General features: G+C 40.6%; 1 protein-coding gene across 1 annotated transcript; it reads right to left on the bottom strand.

The window, feature by feature from the left end:
* Positions 1–1,182: 1,182 nt before the first annotated feature.
* On the bottom strand, positions 1,183–10,146 carry PDE6D (phosphodiesterase 6D, cGMP-specific, rod, delta). The gene is made up of 4 exons (XM_010573022.1): positions 10,063–10,146; positions 5,188–5,313; positions 4,228–4,333; positions 1,183–1,815 (listed from the first exon to the last, which is right to left on the bottom strand). The coding sequence occupies exons 1-4, from the start codon at positions 10,142–10,144 to the stop codon at positions 1,734–1,736; spliced, it is 396 nt and encodes a 131-aa protein (XP_010571324.1). The 5' UTR covers positions 10,145–10,146; the 3' UTR covers positions 1,183–1,733.
* Positions 10,147–24,548: the final 14,402 nt, after the last annotated feature.

The raw sequence follows: 24,548 nt of genomic DNA, 5'->3' as shown, positions 1-24,548 counted from the left end.
AGGTTAGGTTGAGTCCGGCTGGGAGCATCCCTCTGCTACGGGGCCAGAGGTTCCCCAGCACTTGGTTGTAGCTCAGCTTGGCAAGAGGAGACATCTTCTGCCTGTCTCTGCTAGACACCTCCTGTGTGCGTCTAGCAGAGCATCTGTCCTAGAACATAGAGGTACCTGCTCTCAAGACCCTCGACCTTTTATATTTTTCCTTTTTGAATAGCTTTTGTCTCTCCTCTTTGATGGAGATCACCATCACTGGGTGTTGTTCATGCTGGGTGCAGAAGGTGGTTTTGGTGGATCCCTTTGTATAAAGGCTGGCCTAGGATGGGTCACGCTGCTGAGAAGACTCTGCCCTGTGGGTCCAGCAGGCTGAAATCCATCAGTGAGGTCTCATGAGAAAGCTGCTACAATGGCTAATGCTCTTCCCATGGGGATTAATGGTCAAACTTCAATTCACCTAAAAAATAATTACGCTGTATCCCTCCCACATACACCCAGTGGCTCAATCCAGGATCTGAAATTATGCATTTCGTTTCCTTGTCACTCTCCTGAGAATCTCAAGGCCAGCCACAGGACAGACTGACAAAGGTGTCGAGCGATCATAAAGCTTCCCATGATGTTTAAGAGCAGAAACTGGAGATGCCCCTTTCCCAAGATTTACACTTGCTAGAGCTAATTATAAAGGACAAGGGGAAAGAGTAGCGGTGGGGCTCAAGAAGCCCGTCATAGCAAAATTGCCACTGTGTGTCATTAAAGCCACGCACACTTGGGGATTGTTGGTATCAGCAACTGCAGCCACAGCTGTGCTTCAGGGAGCTCAGCCCAGCACAGGACTGATACTGGTGGGCTCAGGGGAACACGGGTTTTCTGGAGGGGTTCGAGTGTCCCCAGGAACTTAGAAAAGCAGAACAGTGTGCAGTCCTGCTCAAGAAACCAGTCACTGGGCAAACAGGACAAACTGTCCTGATGGATTAACAGACAGAAATGAGGCCAAGAAGAAACGTTGATCAGAGCAGTCAGGAAACCTTTCCTACGTGGTCATCTAGAGGAAAAGAAATTTAACAAGGATATGGGGGCTGTAGAAGAAGCAGGGCTGTGGACAGCCCTGTTCTGCTGCTGGCTTGAGTGATAGGAGTTTATGCCTGCTGCGAGGCATTTTTATAACAGAAAGGAAAACGCACAGAACTAACATTTCTTCCCTTCTTTGGACGGTAGGAATGTTTTAATTGAGAAATTTGTTTTAATTACATTAGGTGATATCACAGTCTATTTTACAAGTTCAGGGTAAGAGGATGTGTGGACCAGTTACACAGAAATCCAGTGAAAGGATAAAAACCTACAACATGAGAAAAATGAAAAGGTTAACTTAATCCCCCAAAAATGAAACGCATTGAGAGTTTGGTGTGAGTGGAAAAGGGAGATTACACCAGGATCCAGAGAAGTACAAAGGATGAGACTAATATAATTTACAGTATTGGTTCTGCCTGACCATCGTTTGCCCATGTTCAGAGACGGCCTCTATTCCCCAGTGCATCGCTGAGCAGATGGTCCTGTCTCTGAGGGTTTGGTCTGGTCTTGTCAGAGGAGAAAGCAAAATAACTGATGGGCAAAGGTCACAACCCACGTTGAGCTGGTCCCCAGGGTCACCGCCTACAGGAGTAGTGTCTTCCACTGGATAGTCGGGGGGTTCTGCACCAAGAACTGCATGGAGGAAAACTAAAACAGCTCCAAAAAGCCCCATCTCAAACGTAGAAAAGTCTCACTCTGGAAGTGCTTACGAGAAGATCGTCATCATAGAATTTGGTTTCTATAATAACATTACCACTGTGGAAGGAAAAGAGGAGAAAAAAGAGATATTAGAAGAGTTCATGAACAGTAGAAAACAACTGCTCCTCTCAATGCTCTCACAAGCCTGGGCTGACACCTTACCCCATGCAACACGAGCTTTGGTTTGGAGCCGCATGCACTGAGCACTGTGTCCTGATCGGGAGCTGTCAGGGCTGAAGGATCTCTCCACTGCATTCCTACATGGAGCAGTTCCCCCCACCCCTCCCTTGTTGCCCCCTTTCTGGGCACAGTACCATGCAGGCTGCAAAGAGTGCTCATGAACAGCAACTTCTGCTCAATTCTGTGGCTAAAATTAAACTAGCAGTCCCAGCACCTTCAGGCCCCTCTCTCTTGCAGTGAATTGTGAAAACTGATGGGAATTCTTTTTTTATTCCCCATCTCTGTCCTCTAGTGCTGAGCAAGCTACTTCAACCAACTTAACATGTCACTTCCCTCAAGAAGTGCTTAAATGCAAACAAACAAGCATATTTTATACAAACTGCAATGGATACATAGATTTGGGTATGACAAAAGCTCTGATGATTTAAGTTGCTGACTTTGAGATTTTGGTAGACCAAAGTAAGAATTTTGGGGCCATTACAACACCTGGAGACCGGAGCAGTGTGATCTGACCAGGTCTAAATAACCTGGCTCTTGAAAATCAAAGCAGCTGTTCCATTTCCACTGTGGCTCTTGGTATCTGTAACACTGGCAAAGCTGAACCTGGCAAGAGTGTAAAGTTTTTGCTGTGGCATGGCCAATGCTTGAAGTCAAATGTCGGGAAATGTTCTCAGTCTGATATTCAGTCATCCTGGGAATCCTTTGCTCAGAGTGCCTTGGTTAGCACCAAATACCACATCTCCATTCTCTCCTGCTATGGAAACACTAAGACAAACACGAGGTCTTTGAGAATATCAGAAAGTGAGGGGCTCTCCAAGTCTTGGCAGCTGAAAAAAGCTGATTTCTTTGGGCCACAAAAAACTTTTGGATTTCTTTGAGCTGGTGATTCTACTGAAAAGCCTCAAGAATGACTTTAGGACACCTCCATGAATAGGAGAGAGATCTGGGCTGCCCTTGACAAGTGGACAGACTCCAGGGAAAGAATGGAACACTAGAAAATCCTCAAGGTCACTTGAGAACTGGACTCTCACAACTCCCAGTCCTGAAAATGCCTTGATTTTCCAAGATGGTCCAAACCAACTTGTCAGATGTCTTCATTTCTTTCTTTGATTACCAAATCTGGCTCCTCCTGTACTGACTGAAAGCCACCAGCTCTGGGAGCCGAGGACATGTGTAGTACTTACAAAGTTCTGAGCAGATTGTGTCAGGGAGCACTATTTGAACACTGATGCTCTCTTCTGAGTCTGCTCTCTCTGAAATGTGCTGTGAATAGAAATCAGTGATGGTAGTTCCCATCCCAGTGCCTTCTCTATGCGACTGGCTTTCCTCCAGACAGGGAACAAGAGGGAAAACACTGGAGAGGGAGGTCTTCCAGAGGACACAGTGACCTTGCGGTGAGACTGGCTGCTCCCTGTCTGCCTCTTGTTGGCAGGAGGGTCCCCATACCCTTCTGCCTCTGCTGGCAATGTGCTCCTCATGTGCTTGCCAGCACCCATCTAGCACTGCAGGGAGGGTGGCTTTTTGTCAGTGATTACAGCTTCCCAGGGCCTCCCTCAAGGAGCCTTTTCTGTCATCCCACCAAAGCTTGTGCCTTGCTGTCCACACTCGGAGCAATGCCCAGCATGCATTATTCCAGCACAAGTCCTAGAAATCACTGATCTACTCAGAAGTCAATGTGCCAACAGTGGCCAGGACTAGATGTTTCTGAGGAAGGTGTGTGAATCCCACTACAGATGACTGTTTCCTACCTGTTAAAGATATTTTATCCCCAGATACAATTCCATGTGACTAAATGCATAGTTTATAAGCCAATGTAAAAGATGCAAAGCTTAGCAAAATGGTACAGAGATGAAACAAATGCCAGAACAGCTCTTACGGGTGATATATTGCATGAAAAACAACCACCTTGGTCAAAAGTCAGTGATCAATAACTGGATTTGAAAATGGCCTAAACTTCTCTTTTTTTTCTTTTTTTCCTGGGTATTAAGCTGCAAAGCATTTTGAAATCCTTTCACTGTTCACCTTTCAAAAAAAATTACGCAACTCTAATAAAGGATCAGTTCCACTTTCTCCAAACTTTTATTGCTATATTAATGCAAATTGGACCTATGGGAAAGAAGGTAATGAGGTTGGTTTAGTCCCTTTTATCTCTCAACAGCTAACAGTAGTGAGGGTGATTCAGAGTTGGTAGCAGCTCCCTCTCTTCATTCCCACTGTGGCCCCCAAGAAAATGCCACACACTGCTTTTTCTTTGCCTGCTCTCAGATTCTGTAAGCCCAAGGCACTCACGTTAAAACGTTAGCTGGCATCATCTGTGATTCAGGTGCTGCCTCTATCAAGGACTGCCAAGTGTTTGTGGAGTTAGGAATCACAAAACCGAATTCAAAGAACCATTCTGCAAAGTAAAAAGAAGATCCAGAGGCATTTGAAAGAAGATAAAATCCACAAATGGTCCTTTTGCTTTTCACCTGACAGGCTGGGGAACTCCCTAAACTGTCCTGCTGTGCTGCCAATGTGTTTTACATTGAAATTACTTCGTACAACTTAGACTGCACTGAACCCTGCCCTCCTCTTAAAGCAGATACTCCCTTTCTAAAATAGCTGATGGTAATGATAGTCACACCACTTCCTTAGCATTCAGTGGAAAATTTCATCACACCTAACTGGGAACAGGGAAACCACACTCCCCTTCTTGCAGACATCCCCCAGATCCAGTTGAGATGAAGTGTACAACTGGTTGCCCAAAAGACAAGGAGCTCAATGTTTTATCTGCCCCTCCTCTGCTCCAGATTACGAGTAATACTGCAGTGAGGGAGGTCATATGTGCAGCTATGGAGTCACACAGACAATATTCAGTGGCACTGCTGTAATCAAGGTAAACCAGAGGCTCCTTTAGTCCAGCCTCCAGTCTGGCAGTGGCCAGCTCTAGGTGCTTCTGAGGAAGGTGCATGAATCCTCATAATAGGTGACTCTAAAATAACCTGTTTCCTTGCCTCAGGCAGCCTGTGGTGGATTTATGCCCTGAAGCATGATTACCCAGATTTTTTGCTTACATAACAAAGTGTTAATACACTTATGAAATGCTATCCCTAATACTGTGGCCCATTAGTCCTGACAGGATGACTGCTTCAGTGCTACTCTGAAAAATTAAAATCACCACATTCAACCCATTTTAGTTTCCCTAATCCCTGCAGCACTGGGGGTCACTCCCTGCACTGCAGCAGGACTGCGCACAGAGCAGATGCATACCTTCTAGACACTGCCCTTTGAAATAAACTTTCTGTTCCAGTCGGAATTTTTCCATTTGTTCTGCTGAGGAAAAGTTTAATTCCCGAGACACTGCTTTGCATTTCAGGATTTTTTTAGGAACTCGAGCTGTGAAACAGATAAAGAAGCATTATTTGGACACAATAAAACAAACCCAGGTGCTTCAGGTGCTATTATAATATACTTCAAATAATGATTAGTGCTAGTACAAGAGCATAGTAGCAGGAGAAATGCAAACACAAAGGACTTACTTTGTTTTTACATTTGCAGGAGTGAAATCCAAAATGCAAATAGGTTAAGTATCTTGCCCAGAGCCAGGAATGAAACTTGTGACAGAAACAGGGATACAACACTGATCTCTCAGACTCCTGGTTCTTAGCTGTTTATTACTAAACCCCACAATTATTCATGTCGAAATATGAGGCACAACTTAAATTTTTGCTTTAGGAAGTGTGCTGAAGATCACAAGCAGCTGAAGGGCTGCTTAGTACACCAAGCGTGTTAGCTCTTCTCACTTCTCCTTCCCTTTCAGACTGTGCATCCCCAGCAAACCACAAACGGCTATTTCTCAGCCCAGCAGCACTGTTTCAGCCATCTCGCATAGCTCTGGGAAGTCATCCTGTAAAAGTATACAAAATGTCTGTTCCCTAAACATTGAGACCCACACAGGCAGTAAAGTCAGTATCAAACTGGAGAGTTTAAGAGAGAGAATTGGCAATCCAGAGTTTCTGGGCTTTTGCAATGGGTGAGACACCAACAGCAAGTGGCAAACTGTACCTGGTAGATATCTCATAAGGCTTTTTTTAGAGGTGGAGGAGTAAGAGAAGGGACAGTTTGGGAACACTGATTAATATGCTGAAAAGTCCTAATCAGGAGAATGAGGAGGGGAGTCAATTTACTAAAAATCTCCCAAGCCCGTCATACTTTGGTGGTGTGATTGTACATAATCCTTCCTGCATTTTAGAAAATGTTTCATGTAAATTTATTAGAAATAAAGAGGGGAGGGAATACAGCTGGCATGTGCTTTAGGAGCCAAACTGTTCCTAAATGGGAAGCGTTATCAAAACACCCATGAGCAGACAGCAGGCTACTATTTAATAAAAGAAAGAGTCTACCAAACCCCAGGCAAATCCATCTAATGTAGAACAGTTTAATGGAGTAGGACTTTGAAATGAAATCAATCTAGAGAGCTGGAGGGTTAGAGAATGTAAGCTACCATCCTATCCCATGGAGAAGTACACAGCCATGGTTTGTTTAAAAAAAAAAAGGTAAAAAAGAAAGTTAAAAGTGTAAGAGAAGAGTTTTAAATGTAAAAGCTCTCTAATTATTTTTAGGTTTGAGGGTTTTCTCAGCTAGAAATCTGCATGGCACCATCCTTTACTGCCCTCACAAGTACAGACTACAGCCTGTTGTGAATAAACATCCCTTTGCAGTTAAGTGTAAAATGACTTGTTAAAACTATTCTGCAATTTAGTAATTACATTTCTTTCATCCCCAAGACAGACTGCCGAGAATGTTTGCTTTAATATTGCAAAACTACAAAATAAAAGGTTACTTTTAATAAAAGTAGGACTGTGTAGTCTTTAAACCCCTGATCTAAGAGATTTTAATTGATATCATCAAGCAGAAAATTTTAATTGAAATTATTTATTTTAAACTCATTTTAATTTTATACCTCTTTTTTTCCATTAAAAAGATAGAAGAGAAAGAAGGTTGACTCCCATCTGTTAGGTCCATTTTAAAACATACTGAAATGCAGGTAAGCATAGACTTTATCCTAAATTTACTACTGCTTTTTGTTAACTTGAGGATATACTATACCTGCACATTTATTTAAGCACTTATACAGCTAACATACATTTAGTCAGATACTTAATTCTGATTAGATTAGAAAGTGATGAATGACACATTTCTTATTTACTAAGCAAGTAATTTTGGGTCCAATTGCATTTAGTTAGAAACTGAAATTCAATTAAAATATCCGTATCATTATGTTTTCATATAGTTTAAGAAAATTACCTTAAATATTTGCAACATGTAAGAAAGCAAGCCATCTTAGCCAAACTTATTTTATATTTCGAACTACATCTTTTCTTAGATAATGAAAGGATTATTTGTATTTCTTGAATGAAAACTGGCTGTGGTGACTGGAAGCAACACTGGGGATTCTACAAGTGCTAGACCTTAGCAGCTTACTCCAAGATTTGCTTGTATATTGGAAGAAACCAAACTTTATGGATTTGCATCTCCCAGATTGCCTCCCAGTTTTGAATGCAGTTACTGAATTGAGCTGACTGGTTACATGGAAAAGCTGCAACTGTCAAAAGCTGGTTTAGATGGTTAATTCCAGTTGCAGATGCTCAGGCAGTGATCTTCACTACTTTTAGCAGTTTAATGTTAAGACTTCAGCAGCAATCCAATACCACATTAATATTTTCATTTAACCTAAGTGGTAAAGGTAAGTTTAGGTAGTGATGCAGTATCATGATTTGAAACATGAGAGTTCATTTTTTAAAGAAACCGGTACTTAAATCACATAGAAGTCCTGTTTAAAGAAAATATGTTTTATTCACTCTCCTATATATTTGATTCTTTGTTTGCTATGTCTAGATTGTGATTTGCCCTGAATGGCCACAGAACACACACACACACAAGTACTATATAATGACTTTGAGACACATGGCCTTCATTTCAAAACAATTATTCTGCCTGTTTGCCCTCACTGTTTCTGTTGCAGGACTGTACCAGAACCGCATTTCCCCACACCTTCTTTTAATACAGAGTCAGGTTATCCTTTGTTGGACAGCTCTCCTCTTTCTTAGCCTATTTATTGAGAATAATCTATCTACCTCAGCCTTCTTTTCTTGCTAAGCCATACAAGAACGGCTTTTTTCCTCTTCTCCTAAGGAAGACCATCCTCCAACCTGCAATATTTTCAGTGGCTTCTCCTAATAGCTCTTCTCTGCACCTGTTCCAGTTTGCAGTCATCCATCTTCTAGATGGATGACTGAACTGCACACCTGATAAGGTCTTAACAATTCCTTGTACAATGGGCATTAATCTCATGCCAGAGTATGTTTTAATTAATTCCCCAAGCTCCTCTGATGGAGGTGAGGGTTCCTGTTCTGTATGTGAGGAAAATCTGAGTCAGTGAGGTGATATGATTTGCCAAAGCGAGAAAGATGGCAGGATGGAAATGGGGCAACACAACAAACCCTCCTGAGACACAGGTCCAGCTGTCCTCTTTGCCCCAAAGCCCACCTTTCTGCAGTTTACATTGAACCACGGCAGTGCAACAGTCTGTTGAGACAGAGTGAAGAGGATTCAAAGACTAGTCATGTGTCCAAGTAGAAGCTTTAAAAGCACAAAATCTGGGAAGACTGAATATTTTTTGCTGATTTTCTTCTGCTTTTTAAAGTCTGATTCCTCATTTCTCCTAGGTCTCCTCTTACACAGTTATTTCAAGAAAGCAAAACATCACTAACCTGGAGTTTAAGAAATTTAGTATTAAACTGATGAAATTACCACATTTCTTTTGAAAGTTGTATTTCAATTGCTTTCCTACAGTTGTATATGAATGTGCTGGAATGCTTTTCTTTAATATAGGTATCTTGTATGATAGGCACGAGTAAATATCTGTTAAGGCCTATTGGCAGAACTGTTTGCTGTTAGCACTGGTATGGTAATGGGAGTACAGGTTAGCAGGACTGAAGGAGACAAAGCTTGGAAAATGCTTTTGGTAATCACCAAGTCACAGCTTTGCTTTCCTCTAACTCTGACCTGCATCCTCTATTCCTGGCATCAGGCTTCTCTTAAGTTGAGATAACCTACTAGTGGTCCTATTAATGAACTCTTGTCATTAAAGCAGATGAATGTTGACTGGGGGCCAAATGAGGAGAAGGCAACTTGTTTCTCTTGTGCCTTAAATTGGCTTTGAAACCAGGTATATTGCTGGAAGACTACTGGACTCAATGTTTTGCCACAGATCTTCCGTACGCTCTCTGGGCAGAGGAGGATCTTTATATGCTGGTTGCTTCCCTTCAGACACAATGGATTTTCCAATGTATGGGAGAGGTAAAAGTCCTAGTAGTGACAGGCAGAACTCAGTCCTTGATGTTTAACCAAAAATACATCAATGTCACCAGCATAATTAAATGATCAAGTTCACTCCATTTACTGGAGATCAGCTATGATACTCACGTAATAGAAAAGCCTTCAAAATTAATTCAGTGAGGTCAGACTCTTCACAGAGCCAAAGTAAAGCTCTTGGCAAGGGATGTTACCTATCACAGTGCTTTGTCACAAATGGGGATGAGCAAGGGACAGTGAAGTCCTTTGCTACTCAGCGAGGACAGCAGTGGAAAGGCAACAGGCCTTCCTATCGATGGTAGGGGGACAGGAGAGCAGAGCAGATGTGCCATGTATGCCACTTGAAAGCAGAGGTCAAATTTAGTGCAGGAGAATATAAGGACAGTTGTGGCCAGGCAAGGTAACTGTGTATGCTTCTACTCCACTGGTTCTCCATTTGACCTCTACCTTGAGTAAGCCCTGTTGTTATACCGAGAAAAGTCAACACAATTAATTTTGGAACCAACACTCAACCTAGCAAAGATTGGCCACTCCTTCCTTACCCAGCTGAGCTCCCTGCTTAGCATTGTTTAACTTGTCCCCTTTGCCAGCCACTGATCCACTCCCACCCTTCTCCACTTGTCCCCAGGTCATTGTGGTGGAAGCCTCTGAAGGTGTGAAGTCACAGCTAGGACATCTGTCCTTCAAAGCATGGGTATGCTTGCAACTCGGTGACCTAGACATGCAGCACCACCCAACCCCAAAATGCACCATAAGGCCACACAGTACCTTCATGCTCGACTCCAGGTACAGACAGATCTTCTGTTCCTTGCCAGAGGATTTTCCCTGTTTCTGCATCCCGAAGGTTCATCCAATTTCTGATTGGGAAGCAATTAAGGAAAACAAGCTATCTACATCCCTAAATGCTGTGCCTAGCATTCTTTGCTAAGCCCTGAAATAGTCTACTTCAGCTGAGTTTCAATCATGTTTTCTGGTTCTCAGGAGGTCAAGGAAAAGGGATGCTTTTTCCCAGAAAATAAATGAACAAACCAACCCTTGACCAGAATGAATGCAACAAGAGTTGTATAGTCACAGATTTAGTTTTCACTTTAGACTGAAGCTTGTTAACCTCATTTATCATTTTCCATTGCTTCTAAAGGATAAAGGCAATGTCACTGTGCTGCAGAGAAGCAAGAACATTGCTAACAATAACAGATAATTCTACACAAACAATTGCTGTTCTCCAGCATTTGAAAAATGCTAGAAAAAGAAGTGCTTCCTACATAACATTAGAAAAAGACTAACACCCGATTGAGCTTGTTTTCCTCGTTTACAAAATATTAATATCAAGGGTTCTGCTATTGCTGTTGACCCACTAACTGCCACTCACAGGAATTCTTCAGCTGCCGAGTGCTAAGCAAAGAGAGATCATCTCTTTTCACTCTCAGCAAGTGAGGATGTGCCAGCTTTTGCAAAGCCCAGAGAGGTGAATTAGCCATTAAAGTTATAGGCAAGTATGAAATACGCATATTTTCAAAGGGACAATTAATAATGATCTTAAGTACACCTTTGAAAAATGTCTCTCACAGCATAACTCAGACATCGACATATCAGAACAAGGAGCCTGCACACCTGCCCGATGCCATTTTGAACAGGGATACAGCCGTCAGTAAGCCCGAGGCCCTCAGCAGTCTCCTGCTCCACAGCTCATCAGGGTGGCTCCAAGGAGTCACCAGCGTAAAGGCAAGCAGCCTGAATAGAGCGGGATCTGTGAGATAAGGCCATGCAAACCAGTGCCTTTCCAGGTGTTTCCTTCTGCTGGTTTATGGCAGTGCACCCTTCGTACTCAGTACTTCCTAGCCAAGAGACTGGAAACTATCTGGGAGAAGGGGAGAGACAAACTGCTCAAGGAACTGACTGGGGAGGTAGAGAAACAGAAGAGGGACAATATGGACCTTGACGTAGGTATAAATAGGAGCTGTCAGAGATATGCATATTGAACTCATCCTCTAACATACACAGTTTCCAGGCAGACTCACACAAACTCGTCACATTGATCAAATTTTTCCAGAGCTCCAGGGAAGAAACAGATGCTTTAGCAAATTTTGCATTACAGGGTAACATTTGTTTTAAAATTACATGTGTGGAGGAGGGAAGGGAAGATGGCTGCTTCAGCGCAGATGTGAGGAGCCTTTCCCTTCCTGAAGGCTGGCCAGACTTTCCATGTCCCACTGAAAAGGCAAGAGGGAAAAGAAAGGTGGGAGTGTGTGCACAGAGTCCGTTTACACAGACATGGCCTTACAGCTTCCAAAACTTAGCAACAACTTGGAGCACAGGAAGAGGGAGTGTAGGGCAGCCTGCTCACATCCTTCTGGACTTGTTCTAAAACACATAATATCTACCACTTGTTTTGGGATTAAGCCAAAAGTGAAAGGGAGAAGACGGAAAGCATCATCCTTGGGGGTCCCCATATACCACCTCCATATTCTGGCAGAAAGCTGGAAGTGGAGATCTCTCCCCAGCTAGCAAACCAAGGGAGATGGGGACTGTAGGCAGGCAAGTCAGAGAGAGAAAATGAGCAGCAGCATGGCAAGAAGAACCTGCAGCAGGGCTAGGCACTTCATGTGGTGCTGGCTGGAAGACTTCAAGTCCCCAGCCAACACAACCTGCAGGATGGAACCACCCCAACCATAATTTAAAATGTCCAAAAAAATCCACCATTTTTCGATACCTCTTCCCACAGGCAAACATACAAACTAGCCAAGGTGAAGCTATTTGCATACAGAGCAGTGTGCAATCTATGAAATGCCATGTATGAGGGAAAAAATAACAAATGAGACAATCTGAGCATCTCACTGACAAATTCATTTATCTTCACAACACCCTGTGATGCAAACACTCTTGACTATTAGCTGTACAGTAATTCAGTAAATTGGGCACTTGATTATAAAAAACCTGTATTACCTTTAAAAAATTTTCCCCTTCAGAAATATTTACTTGCTATTTGTTCACTATCAATATCAGTGGGAGTTATGAGCTCACAGGTCTGGCTATAGGTTGTGTAGTGCCAAACTGAGCAGTAGACAAGTTCCTCTGAACTGGAGATGAAACACTAACCAGAACAGCAAACCCAGCACTGCACAGCAACTGATACAGCCTCCCAAGTGCTATACCAGTACTCTAACTAATGGACTATCTTCCTTTTTCCTTGCCATGCCTTGCCTTGCCTCACCTTACCTTCCTGTCCCTCTTCCCTTATCAATTTTTGGAGTACTTTGAAATCACGTTCACCATTTTCAGAAGTATTACATTAGAAGTGCAGTTGAAAGAGTATATGTAGTCTCACAGCTTAATTATTATCCTTACTTGAAATAGGTAGTTATAGAGTGATAGTGACCTACTATTTCTGGTGAGAGAAAACACTACTGTAGACTACTGACCTCTGTTTCTTCTCCTTATAAGGATTTATCTCTCAATGTAGTCCAAGAGAGATGATACAAGTTACATCGCCGTGCTGAACAATGCTAGATATGTTAACATTTGGGGTGTTAGACTTCTATAAAGTGCTATCAGACTTTATTCTGTATTGATGTTCCACTGTAAGAGTAAATCCATGCAGGACAGCCTGCCCCGTGCTTTGTATTCTGACTGTCAAATTAAAGATGAAGAATAAATAAAAAGCTCAAGACTGTATCTCTGCTGATGAGAGCATGCAGGTCAGCAATGCATGCCACAGTTCCTAGGAAATATCTTGTATTTAAACAATCTGGACATTGCTAACCCACATAAATTCCATGTCAAATGAATAAAGGTTTAGCATCAGTGTAGCCAAAGGCTTTCTGGCCTATGTGCAGGTTCAGGACATGCTTTTCTAACTTCTGCAAATAAAAAAATGAAACCAACCTGCTATTCAGAGTGTATATGCAGAGTTAAAATATGTGTATCCAGACATATTTTAAGGGATCAGAATAGTCTAGCCAGTTCACAACTTTTTCCCCAGTAGCTAAGCACTATTAAAAGGGAAGAACAAATCACCAAATCTTGAAAGTGCACACACATGATCCTCTTCTATTGGAAAAAATACTTCATGTTCAAGAAATGCATTCTTTTAAAAAAATAAATGTTTAAAAAGAAAAAGGGATCTGAAAAAAATTTCCTAAGTCAAAATTGAGATAATTTATAAAACTTTACTGTAATGGAATTAAAAAAAAAAAAAAAAGGCAAAACCCATCACAAGTGATTTCTTGGCAAGGGAATACCTGACAAAGCAGCAGCTGTACTGTTACCTAGTTAGCAGCTTATCACACTATTTCTGTCATCTTGGATAGAAAGACTGGTACTAGAACATACCCCAGAGTGAAGAAAATGGAGATCTTGAACCAAACCCACACACACTGTTATCTTCTAATGTGTTTAATTGGTTTAAGATTCTTCCATCCCAGCATGAGAGATATTGTTACTAAAAATAAAAAGTGCTCCATCTTCTGAGCAGCAGTGGAGACCTGCAGGCAGGATGAAGAGGGCATTTTAAGTATTATTCAAAAGGAGAAAGTAAATTAATATAGGTTTAACACAATTACTCGTTTTGAAGAGGCTCATGTCAAACCACCTGGCAGGGGTAACTAAGGAGAGCAAGTAGAGAGCCAGGCAGTTACAGCTTTGTGAAGCTAATATATATGAAAAAAAAGGAAGAACAATAGTATATTCCTAATTCAGCTTCTCATTCTAAAATCACAAGAACACCATTTTACTATTAAATTTTCTCCTGGATTTGGGGGGGGGTGTGGGGTTTTTTTTGTAGGAAACAATGTCTGATTTAAGACTCAATAGATCAAATACTCTTCAATCCTGAAGGCAAGGAAGGATTAGGTAGAACAGCAGAAGGAAGGGTGTACTGTTGATCTATTTATATTCCACCACCTATTGGGTCAGTAAAGTCTTACATAAAAGCTTTGTAGTAGCTGGAATTTGACTTGCTTTATATACATGACATGAATTAGCTTCCTCACAGACCTACTTTGCTTAGCCTGATGAAGGGAAATGGTTTGTGCATTTCTAAAACCAAGTTTTGTTGTCCTGAATACCTCTGATCCCAGAACAGAAATTCTTTCTTTTTTGTATCTGTCACAGAGATCACTTTGTTCAAACAAATCAAAATATACAAACTTATCTTTAAGTGCTTTAGCATTGCAAAAGATTCCAATGTATTACCACAGTGGTAATTAAGAATAACCTTGAAGGAAGAGAATGAGTGCAAACAAAATTAATCATTAAAGTAGTACGGAGTTAAAGAAGTTCTGCCCTGATCTCCCTGACTATTATTTGTATGTTGTAATTTTTAGCACTTCTTGAATATCTCAAAGGCTGCAGCAAACAGTATGTGTAATTTCTTCCATTAAAATGGTCCATTTTTAACTTTATCCCTTGCTGTCTACACCATGCTAAAACCTTAGGAACTGCTGCACTCTTTATCTTTCATAATAAAAGCAAACCTAATGTTCATAACCACTCCTGGAAGGGAAGGACTTTCATCATCTTTGCCAGCTTTTTTTTGGGGGGTACATGAAATGCAACATTAAGAACAGTTCACTACATGCCAGGTGCAAACAGGATCTCAACAATTAATGTGTTAATAAGAATTGTCCTATGGGACAAATGACAGAGAGAAGGTAGAGAAGGTGTAGCTGAACGCCCTGAACAATTCAGACTTATATCTCTGTTCCAGACCCAGAAAAGCTTCTGATCTGGACTGCCCAGCTTCCACTCCTGATTTTACATTGTCTGTCATCTGTCGTGAAAAGCAGACACAACCAGGCACTCATGACATGAGTGAGCATGTTACTTTAAAGAATGCTACAGGTAAGTAAAGATCAACCTTTAGGGATTATATTTTTATTAGACATATTTTCCCAGAAGAATATTTGCATCTCAGTTGTTTCAATCCAGTCTGAGGGGTCAGGGCCAAAATAAGTTATGCAAAATAGCTACCAAACTACAGGATTACGAAGTAGACCACCCAAATGGCCTTATGCTTCCACTCCACTCATGCCATTCATCCTCTAATCTTTTCAATCTCTAATCTCACTTTTTATTACAACTCCCAAATCTCTCTTCCACAGAACTCTTAATCGTGTGCTTAAATTTAAGCATATGCACAGACATTCTGCTGAATCAGGTCTTTGAGTTCACTCTCTTCGCAATCAAGAGAAATGCTGTTGGTTTTGGTGTTTAATAAACCACAAGCATACATGTCAACAGTGTGTTAAGAGAAAAGGAGTCTTTCCTCCTAGCCTAGGGGTGAAATTCAGTGCAAAATCATATCTGAAGGAACTGAATGAGCGTCCATCCGTTCTGTCTAGTAACAGAAGTACCAAAACAAACACACAAACTGGAAGCTATTCCTCAAACATTACTGGAGCCTTTGGGTATAGGACTGTCAAATTCTCCTGCCTTCAGACAGCAGTACACTCTCTTGGGTTCCAGATTAGTCAGAAAGCGTGCTATGACAGCTCTTACAGGAGCAGGTATTTTGTAAAACTCTGCTATTATAAAACAACTTTCCTGGAGTAACGCACAAGATATGGGTTACTGTGCTTCTCCAAATGATGGGAGGTGCTGGGGACTGGAAAGGTGCTCTATTAAATCCTCAAATGGAAGGAAGCCAATTATCCCTTCAAAGCACTCCTGACACTCCTGTACTCACTGTAAAAGAGCCTACTTTTAAAGTCTCCTGCACAGAACAAATTGCTGTGCAACAGAAGCCAGGGAGATCCACAGATTAATGTGAACCACATGACAAAATGCAGCAAAAATCCTCAGCAACCAACAAAGTCATTTCACAGCAAATTATGTAATCAGAGGGATATATTTAACAGCTATAGCATCATAGCAAAAAAATCAACACAACATCATATACTGGTATACTTTGTACTTTCCTTTTTACTTTCCGCCTTACATCTTTGCTTGCAGATGCTGCCTATATGGATCTTATACCACCACAACATATTTTCATCTAACATCCATCAAACAGTCCTGGATTAACCTGTTCTTGGCCCACACTTGGAAAGACAATCACACATATTACTGAATACCATGTCAACTTTACCTTAATTGTAGTAGAAAACTATGCTAATAGGGCAGAAGTTAATATTGCTACATTATATTGTATTGTATTAAGTAGACCTCAGATAATTTCTGCTATGCAGTAAGGTTGGTCCTGTTGTTAAGCTACGGCATTCATTGCTATTTGTCACATTCTCCCTGTACCTTGGGTAACTGTTTTGAAGATGAGCTATGTTCCCACCACAAAAGTATTTCCTGCTTGAATCCCTGAATATATATTAACAGGGCTCATGTTGAGGCACACTGCAGAAGTCTAGAACAAAAATGCAGCACAGGTCAATTCATAGTCAGATCAGCTGCAAAGAGATGCTAATCAAACTAGAGAAATACAGAAGCCGTTTAACTCTGCATGCTTTGGAAGTGCAGTAAAACCATGTCCAACATTTGCTAATAAAAATTTTATGCAGACTATCCAGTTTAACATCTGTGCCTTTCAAACCATTTAGGTTGAATAATACAGTTACTATTCAGTATTTTCATCAAAATGAACAATTAGCATACCTCTCTATGCCATAGCATCCTGGTGACGTCACATAGCAGAATAAGGCACAGAGTTTGCTTTCAGTTAGTTTACGTTTAAATTTCACTCTTATCAATTTACTGTCCAAAAATATTCAGAGTGAAATCTCTCCAAATCTTAAATAATTAAATCAAGATTGGTGATACCTGTAGTAGGCTTGACAAAAGCAGGTACCTGTATAAAAACAATGAAGATGGAGAGCTCCTAGGCTTTGGAAAGAGACATGTCCAGCATCGGCAGGCAGGGTGGGAGAATGTGTTTTGTTTCTTCAGTAGAACACAGCAATATTGCAAATTAAGCCAGGCTTCCATTTCACTGACTTGTTCTCTCTTCCCCAAACCAAAGAAGCAAGAAACAAATGGATGTACACTTTGAAGGAAAGAGTTACAGACCTATTGAGATGAAGCTAAGGGTCATCAGGAGGGAAAAAGGTAAAAAAGAATAAATTACAGTGGTTTGCAAACAGCTGAACTAGGGACAGATGTAGATACTATCGTTTCAGGATTTATTTCTCTGTCCAGATGAGTTTGGTCTTGTAGAAGCTTAACTCAGAAATTCCAGCAATTTTTGTCACTGCTGAGCAGTAGGAGCCAATTTAGGCATTTGCAAGTAACCTTTGATTTCTTCAGACAAAGGCAACAATATGTGAAGTTCCCCAGCAGCTCCTGTTTGCATCAGATGAGAAGACTGCCTTGTTACCCTGATGTACCAGCAAAGACCACACAGACAACACTTCCAGAGCATGTGCTAGGCACTTCTCTAGGAACTGAGCTCAACCTAAAAAACCTAGCCACTTCTAAGCTCCAGAAGAAAATACCTAAGATTTGAGATCCCTAACAATCAAAGTTAAAGCAAAAACCAAAATGCATTTGTGGTACACAGAATACAATGTTCTTTAAAGTGGGAATAAGCTCCAAAGCAAATCTACACACACATATCGCCAGCTTATGGGGCAGGTTCTCCTGTCAGAGGGAGCAAGCTGTTTTCTATGCCAGATCTGTGGAAGTGCTTTGTTTTCTACTATTAGAAATGTGTATTGTTTCCTCTAGAAACAGATGTTAAAATGGTTCCTAGAACCAGATAACAGTGCCAAAATAAAAGCAAGCTGAAGCAATGTAGTGGTTTTATGTCGCTTTCTGTTGCCTATGTTTTTTAGGCTTTTCTTTGGCTTCTCTGAATAGGCTTGAATTCCTTTATACCAATGCCTCAGCAGGAAAAACAACATGCAATCACATGTGGAGATTGCTTTACATCCTAGGTAGTAAAACAATCAATAACTTAGAAAAACTCATCATTGCTTGCAGGACCATCTTGGAAGCATGAATTGCACAAAGAAAATTATTTTCTGTTTTCCAGTGTGATCACACTCAACTCCTCCCCGTCTTCCCTTCATTTTAAATGGATCTCAAAAATTAGCATGTTAGAAAAGCTTGAGCTCATGCTAAGAACCCTCTGAATATTAACATAATTAATGTCATCAGTAATACTCTGAGTTTGCAGAAACAGCAGGTGAATCAATGGGAATGATGTATTCATCTGAGAAAAGAATGTGACCTTTAAAATCCATAGGGCTTTATCAGAACGCAATTTTAAAGTGGGTTGCTTGTAGCTCAGTGGAAAGAACAAAACTGAATGTAACTAAGGAGAAAGCTAATAGAGACACCACGTATACCAGGGAAACTAAAAATACAACTGAAACATAAAACACTGGGACCTCCTTACAGAAGATGCCTCACCTATATCAAAAGGTGAGGCAGCTAGCAGGACAGCTTGAGAACCCACTCCAAGGAATGCTGTGATGAGGGAAAGGCAATTAAAAGAATATTCCTGCAATTCAAATCTGGCTGGATAGAGATTTTTTTAATCCAGAATGCTTAAAATTAAGTTAAATGCTTTAAACCCCCAAACAATTTGGAATAAGTTTGCTCACTTTTTTATTTTAGCACATCAAACAATTTTCCCTTCTGCAAGTGAATGCTAAAAGTGATTCAGCGATTGAAACAACTTCATTTCATCTTAACTACTTCAGAACATTCAATCATTTCAATACAGCTGAACTATTATGATAATATTTCAAGGTTCTCAGCAATAAGTGAACTAGAGGGAGTTTCATGGAAATAATCTATCACAGGGTTCTGGTGAATAACTTCATTTTCATAGATAAGGTTGTAACCAGAAGCCCTCAGAGGAATTTACCTCCCTGTAAATCATTATGGCCTATTGTTCCTTACAGAGTTGAAATGCAGGATGTCATGACAGTCATGCAACAATATTAGCTTTAATGGAATGAGGTATTTTGAACCTTGATGTGCCTCTTTATTTTATATCTTTATTCAGTTGTTTTAAAATATGCATTATATTGGCTTGCTTATAAAAGAAAGCTTGGCTTAATTTCATGTTATTTTTGCAACACTGTAAGGAGTGGATTTCTTTTTACATGTCTAAAAGGATCTTCACACTTCCCCATACTGAGAGGGCACAGACCTGAGCAGAGGAACAAAGACTTCTTTGACCAAATTTTTAAACAGGATAAACATGGCTGCTTAGCTGGCATTTTCATATAGTTTCACTTGAATGACCTGTAGCCTTGTGCGAAGAGTGAAAAAAAGCCCCAAAACCTAAAAGGCTTTCAAAAGGCAGTTTTATACAGCACTGTTTGTGGCCAGTCAATGCCTTTGTTCCTTGAAGGCCTCTGCAATAATTTCTCTATTGAGCTAAGTGATGTTTATTGAAAATGGCACAGCTGAGCATCAGCAGGTTCCCCTGCTGTTTGGTTTATCTGTCCTCTGAACTCCAAGCAACATCTTGGTCTGAAAGTGTCCCCCTGGTAAAATAAGCAACTGACAACACAAAAAGCCTAGATGACTTCCAACTGCCAGTGCTTATGTTGTGACTATGTGCTTTTTCACCCATTAATGTTTAATTTCTTTTTTTTCTCCTTCACCTCATGTCTCTTCTTACAGAGCTCTCTAGCACACCAGCCTATTGAGCTCCAAAGACTACTTCCGATAATCCTCAGATTTATCAGATTCATGTATTTTAGAAGAATATGTAATTTACTGGAGGTATTAATATACCATGTACTTCTAAGAAGAGATCTGCAGGCTGGAAATTGATGGCAGACAGGGCTTTGGCAGGAACTCATTCCCTGAGCTACCAGTTTGCACAGCTTCACACTGTCACTACCATCTACCTTGGGCTACCCCAGAAAGGAGATGAATCCTATAATTTAACTAGAAAGATTGGATGTCCCACTGAATAGGCAATACACTACAGCTCAGTGACTAATAACTTAAACAATTCTTAGTATTACGCTGTGCTTCAAAAACTTCAAATAATGTTCTCAAAGTAGCTTTTTAATAAGTGCGTATTGTAGAGACTGGGAAATAAGCATGAAGACTTGCCCACAGCCACACAATGAATCAGTAAGAGAAGAGGAAAGACATCTCAGGAGCTGTTTGGCTTCAAGTCTCATGCTTCAATAGACAATACTGCCTCTCTCTTTACACAGCCAGAACTGTGCTCTGTGGCTAACGGAAACTTACTCTAACTTGGACTCACTGTGCAGTAGCACAGATTGCTGCAATCATGCTATGGAGCGGGTGCCAGTGGTTCCCTTCACTCCGTGTTTTTCTTGCTTTTGGTGGTTTCTCATTCACCCTAACTAGAAAGCAGGGGGGTTCTGAATCACTGCCAAGCGTTACTAATGGAAGTGGGGGGCAGGAAGGAAATAAAGATGACTACTTGCAGAATTAGAAGTACTTTTTAGTGTCTAAAATGGCATATTAAGGCAGGACAAAAAATAGATGTATTACCTCTGACAACAGAAGCAAAATGCTTCTAGCTAGAAAAATGAGTAAACCTCTGAAACTTACCAATAATGTTCTTGTTCATTAAGACAACTTAAAAACACCAGAAATACAAAACAGGAGAGGTTTTCATGGGGGAAAATACTGCATTTGTTCCTTTCTTGGTTCATATTAATTCAAACAGAGTTCCTGTGAAAATGCTCAATTTCCTTTTCTTTTTCCTTTTTAACTCTGGACATTCAAGTGTATTTTGAGCTCAGACAAAGTGCTTCAGTGAAGTCCGTATGTGGGTCATGCTTAATATCACAGGTTGTTTCTTTGTTCATTTAAGACAAGTAATCAGCTAAGTTAAAAAATCTCACCCACTCTAAAAATTAGAGATGCCCCTGATACACAGTTTCTAACATCCTTTAATGTACAAGGTTTCCTTCCACAAAATTTCATTAGGTGTAATGAATGAATGGAAACACAGCGGATTTTCATGTATTCAAATTGTCCTCAAAATTGCCAGCTCTGGGAACTGCAGCAATAATTTTGTAAAACGTAGTCAGCAGTTAATCTGAAAGGACAAAGTCTTAGGACAAATGCTATGGCTGTTCATTGCTGGCAGGGACAGGCAGGCACCATTTTGTACAAAGTGACCATCCATTTGTACAGAATGACATTCAGAGATTACTGTCTAAAGGACTCTTAAGAGCTGAACCAATATAAACACATTTTGCTCAAGTAAGTCCAAACAGCCTGATACCACCTTCACTCCATCAGCATTCTCAGAGTTAGACTCCTTGAACATGGGCAGTCAGTGGTCAAGCCATTAGTCTAAATTTCAGAGAAAATGCCAATTTTGAAGCTGTTTGGTTAAAACACTAAAAATAAATTCTCTGTGCTAGGCAGAGTTGTGCTTCCAAAATGAATGCCACCTGACCAGCTCTATTACAAGGATCCACAAATGGACCTCTAACACTGAGATATTCCCTTACACTGTATTGTAATGGAACTGAATTTTGGGATTAGCTGTTTCCATATCCATTGAAGCTTCCCAGAGTTGGATTGCAAGCAGGCAGACACTATGGGGAAATGTCCACCCTGTTGCATCTTGCCTTGTTTCCTTTTTTCATTACATTCTTTCAGAATGTGTTGGGATCAGAACAAAACAAAGTCTGAGCACAGTCCCGGAATAAAAAACTGGAAAAAAGCAGTAAGTTCCAGCAGCAAGCTTTTCCTAACTTAACTTTGCTTGAAAAAGTTTCCAGTACTTCCAGCCTCACCAGATCCAGCTGAGAATGGGCCAGGACTTGATTTTCACTCATTCTTGTATTGTTTTTATGCAATCTATTAACACATACGGTTTAATATTTTAGTGGGAAATCTTTCAAATCTTAGATATCTACCTGTAGTTGAACTCCTAAACATTGGGCTGCCATTTTTCCTTTCACAAAAGGCCATGCAGAAACATGTATATTTGTTTTGATGGATCTCCTCTATTTGTGAAGGATGTCTGAACATTTGATAGCCCCATTCCATCAGATTGCTCCACGTAGGCCAATTATAAGGAGAAAGAGCAGACCTGTTTGCAAAGATGTACGCTGTGACTATACAGCTGGCACCTACAAAGAGAGAATCAGCTTGGATGGGTCTAGCAGCCCCTACCCAGAACGACTCCAGTGTTTTAGCGCTGCACACTTCAGCACCATAGGCCAGGGATACTAAGCTAATGATAACAAGATAGGCCTGCACACAGCCAGTCCAGATACAGCAGAACTTTAAATGGTCAAGCTCCCTGCTGAACCTCACCTGTGAAATTCTGAGCCTCTTCACACTTCGGGAGCCATTGCCTTTCTCTGCTCTCTCTACCAGAGGAGTAACTTCTTGTAAAAAATACTGGTTACTTAGTTGCACAAATAGGTAAAACAGCCAGTTCAGAAAAGGATACAAATGTACTTAGAAGAGCCTCAAATGAGCTAGCTAGGTACTTTGCAAAATAGTAACTGAATCTTACTTAAAGTTAGAAGAAACCAACCTATGGAAGCCAGTTTGTCTGGAGTGCATTTTAGTTCAACCAAGATGAGCTGCTTGGCTTCCTAACACTTGTTCTATTTATTTCTCTACCACAATCTTCTCAGTGTGACGTCTTTACCGAGGAGATCACAACATCCTCTATGCTGGCCAGGGAGATTAAGCAGCACACACACACACACACACACACACACAACGAGAAAGCAAGAGTCTTTGAGATTTAACTCAAAATCTATGCTGGTTTGCCATAAAGATTTGATGTTTAAATGACTGAATAATGTTAATCTTCCACTAATATTAGACTGCTGTTATGAATAGGTATTACAGGATAAAACCAAACCATTTCCTTTTGAAAATATATTTCTTTATCACTATATAAAAGATGTCTGCTGATTTTCCCTAGGGTATCTTCTGTTCCTGGGAGATACGAATTTAATGGTGGACTTCCTCATGCCTAGCTGGCACTTAGACCACAAGCTAGGGAGCAAGGGGTTTGGTTTTCATTTTCATAAAGCTCGATAAATACACTATTCGCTACTAGAATGTCAATTGATATACATTCAGAGCAAAGTCCATCTATTTTTGAAATTACCAGTACCAGATTTTGTAGTATTTCTTTACAAGTTTCATTGGTATAACAAGGATCCCAGGAACATAATGGAAGTAATTAACCTCTCATTTCTGTGTTCACATTCATAAGAGACGGCTTTAGGGTAAGAAGCGGGAGGAGAGAAAAGATCACAGTTGAAACAAAAAAAGAAAATTTATCTCTTGTCAGTAGTCTGGCCACACTACAAAGCATGTACACACAGCAGCAATAAATTAGGGGTTTTTTAATAGACAAACTAACCAACAATCCTAGCTAGAAGTGCATAGCTGAATGCTCAGATTTGTGCCATCTGAACAGCCTTTCATTTAAATAAGTCTGCTTTAATTGCTTATTTTCTATCTTTTCCCATTGTAAGACAAACAAAGATGCCATTGAGGATGCATCTCCCCTGATAAGGCAATCAGAACATGAGCCTGCAATTACAGTAATATTTTGCATAAAGGCTTCCCTTATTAATCCAAAAGAGCTCTAATTTCAAACCCCAGTATTTTACTATGCTGCCATCCTCAACAGTGCAACAATTCTTCTGGATTCTTTGTGCCTGTACTCCAAGGAACTCAACTGGGCTTCTTCTCTTTGGAGAACATTTATTTATTCCATTTCCAAGGATAAAAAAGGCACAGTATGGTAGCATCACTGAATGTCTAGCAGTTCAATAACATCTGGTTCTTCATACTACCATTCCTTTGGACTGCTGCCCATGTCAAAGATCAGCACCACATAGCTCACACATACAGATGCATATACTACCTTGACATCTATGTTTATAAAGCCTCCTACTAATCATTCCTGTAGTGCCATAAATTAACATGAAGTAGGTGATTAGAGTGTTCACAAAGGAAACTGTCTGCTAGCTTGGTTACTTCTCTCAGATGGATACTGTTTACTCAAGAATTTTACTGTAATCCCTGTTGGCAAAAAATATTCCACAAATATATATTCCATCTTTTAGTGGAATCCTTTTTCTCAGTCTTCACACGCACACACATGCACAAAAAAAGGAAAAAACCCCAAACAAAAAAAACCCCCAAACTTGTACCAGCTGCAGACACACAAATTCTGCAAAATAAAGGGGAGATACATGTGAGTCCTCCCAGACTGAACTGTATGCCCCTTAAATATCCCTTGGAGAAACACTGTTCTGCGGAGAACTATTGGTAAGAGAAATAAGGTGCCTGCCATGAAAATGTTGTCACAC

The sequence above is a fragment of the Haliaeetus leucocephalus genome, unplaced genomic scaffold (genome assembly GCF_000737465.1).
Source record: "Haliaeetus leucocephalus isolate CR32 unplaced genomic scaffold, Haliaeetus_leucocephalus-4.0 Scaffold362, whole genome shotgun sequence".
NCBI classification, from domain to species: domain Eukaryota; kingdom Metazoa; phylum Chordata; class Aves; order Accipitriformes; family Accipitridae; genus Haliaeetus; species Haliaeetus leucocephalus.
The sequence above is the reverse complement of the archived record's forward strand: the minus strand, read 5'-3'. Positions and strand labels throughout refer to the sequence as shown.

Bases quoted from the DNA above. Each gene is read 5' to 3' on its own strand.
- PDE6D (XM_010573022.1), bottom strand. From the start codon at position 10,144: ATGAACCTTCGGGATGCAGAAACAGGGAAAATCCTCTGGCAAGGAACA. The intron at 5,314-10,062 runs GTACTGTGTGGC...TCTGTTTCACAG, and splicing joins ACCTGGAGTCGAGCATGAAG to CTCGAGTTCCTAAAAAAATC. The intron at 1,816-4,227 runs GTGAGTGCCTTG...TTCCTTCCACAG, and splicing joins ATGCCAGCTAACGTTTTAAC to TGGTAATGTTATTATAGAAA.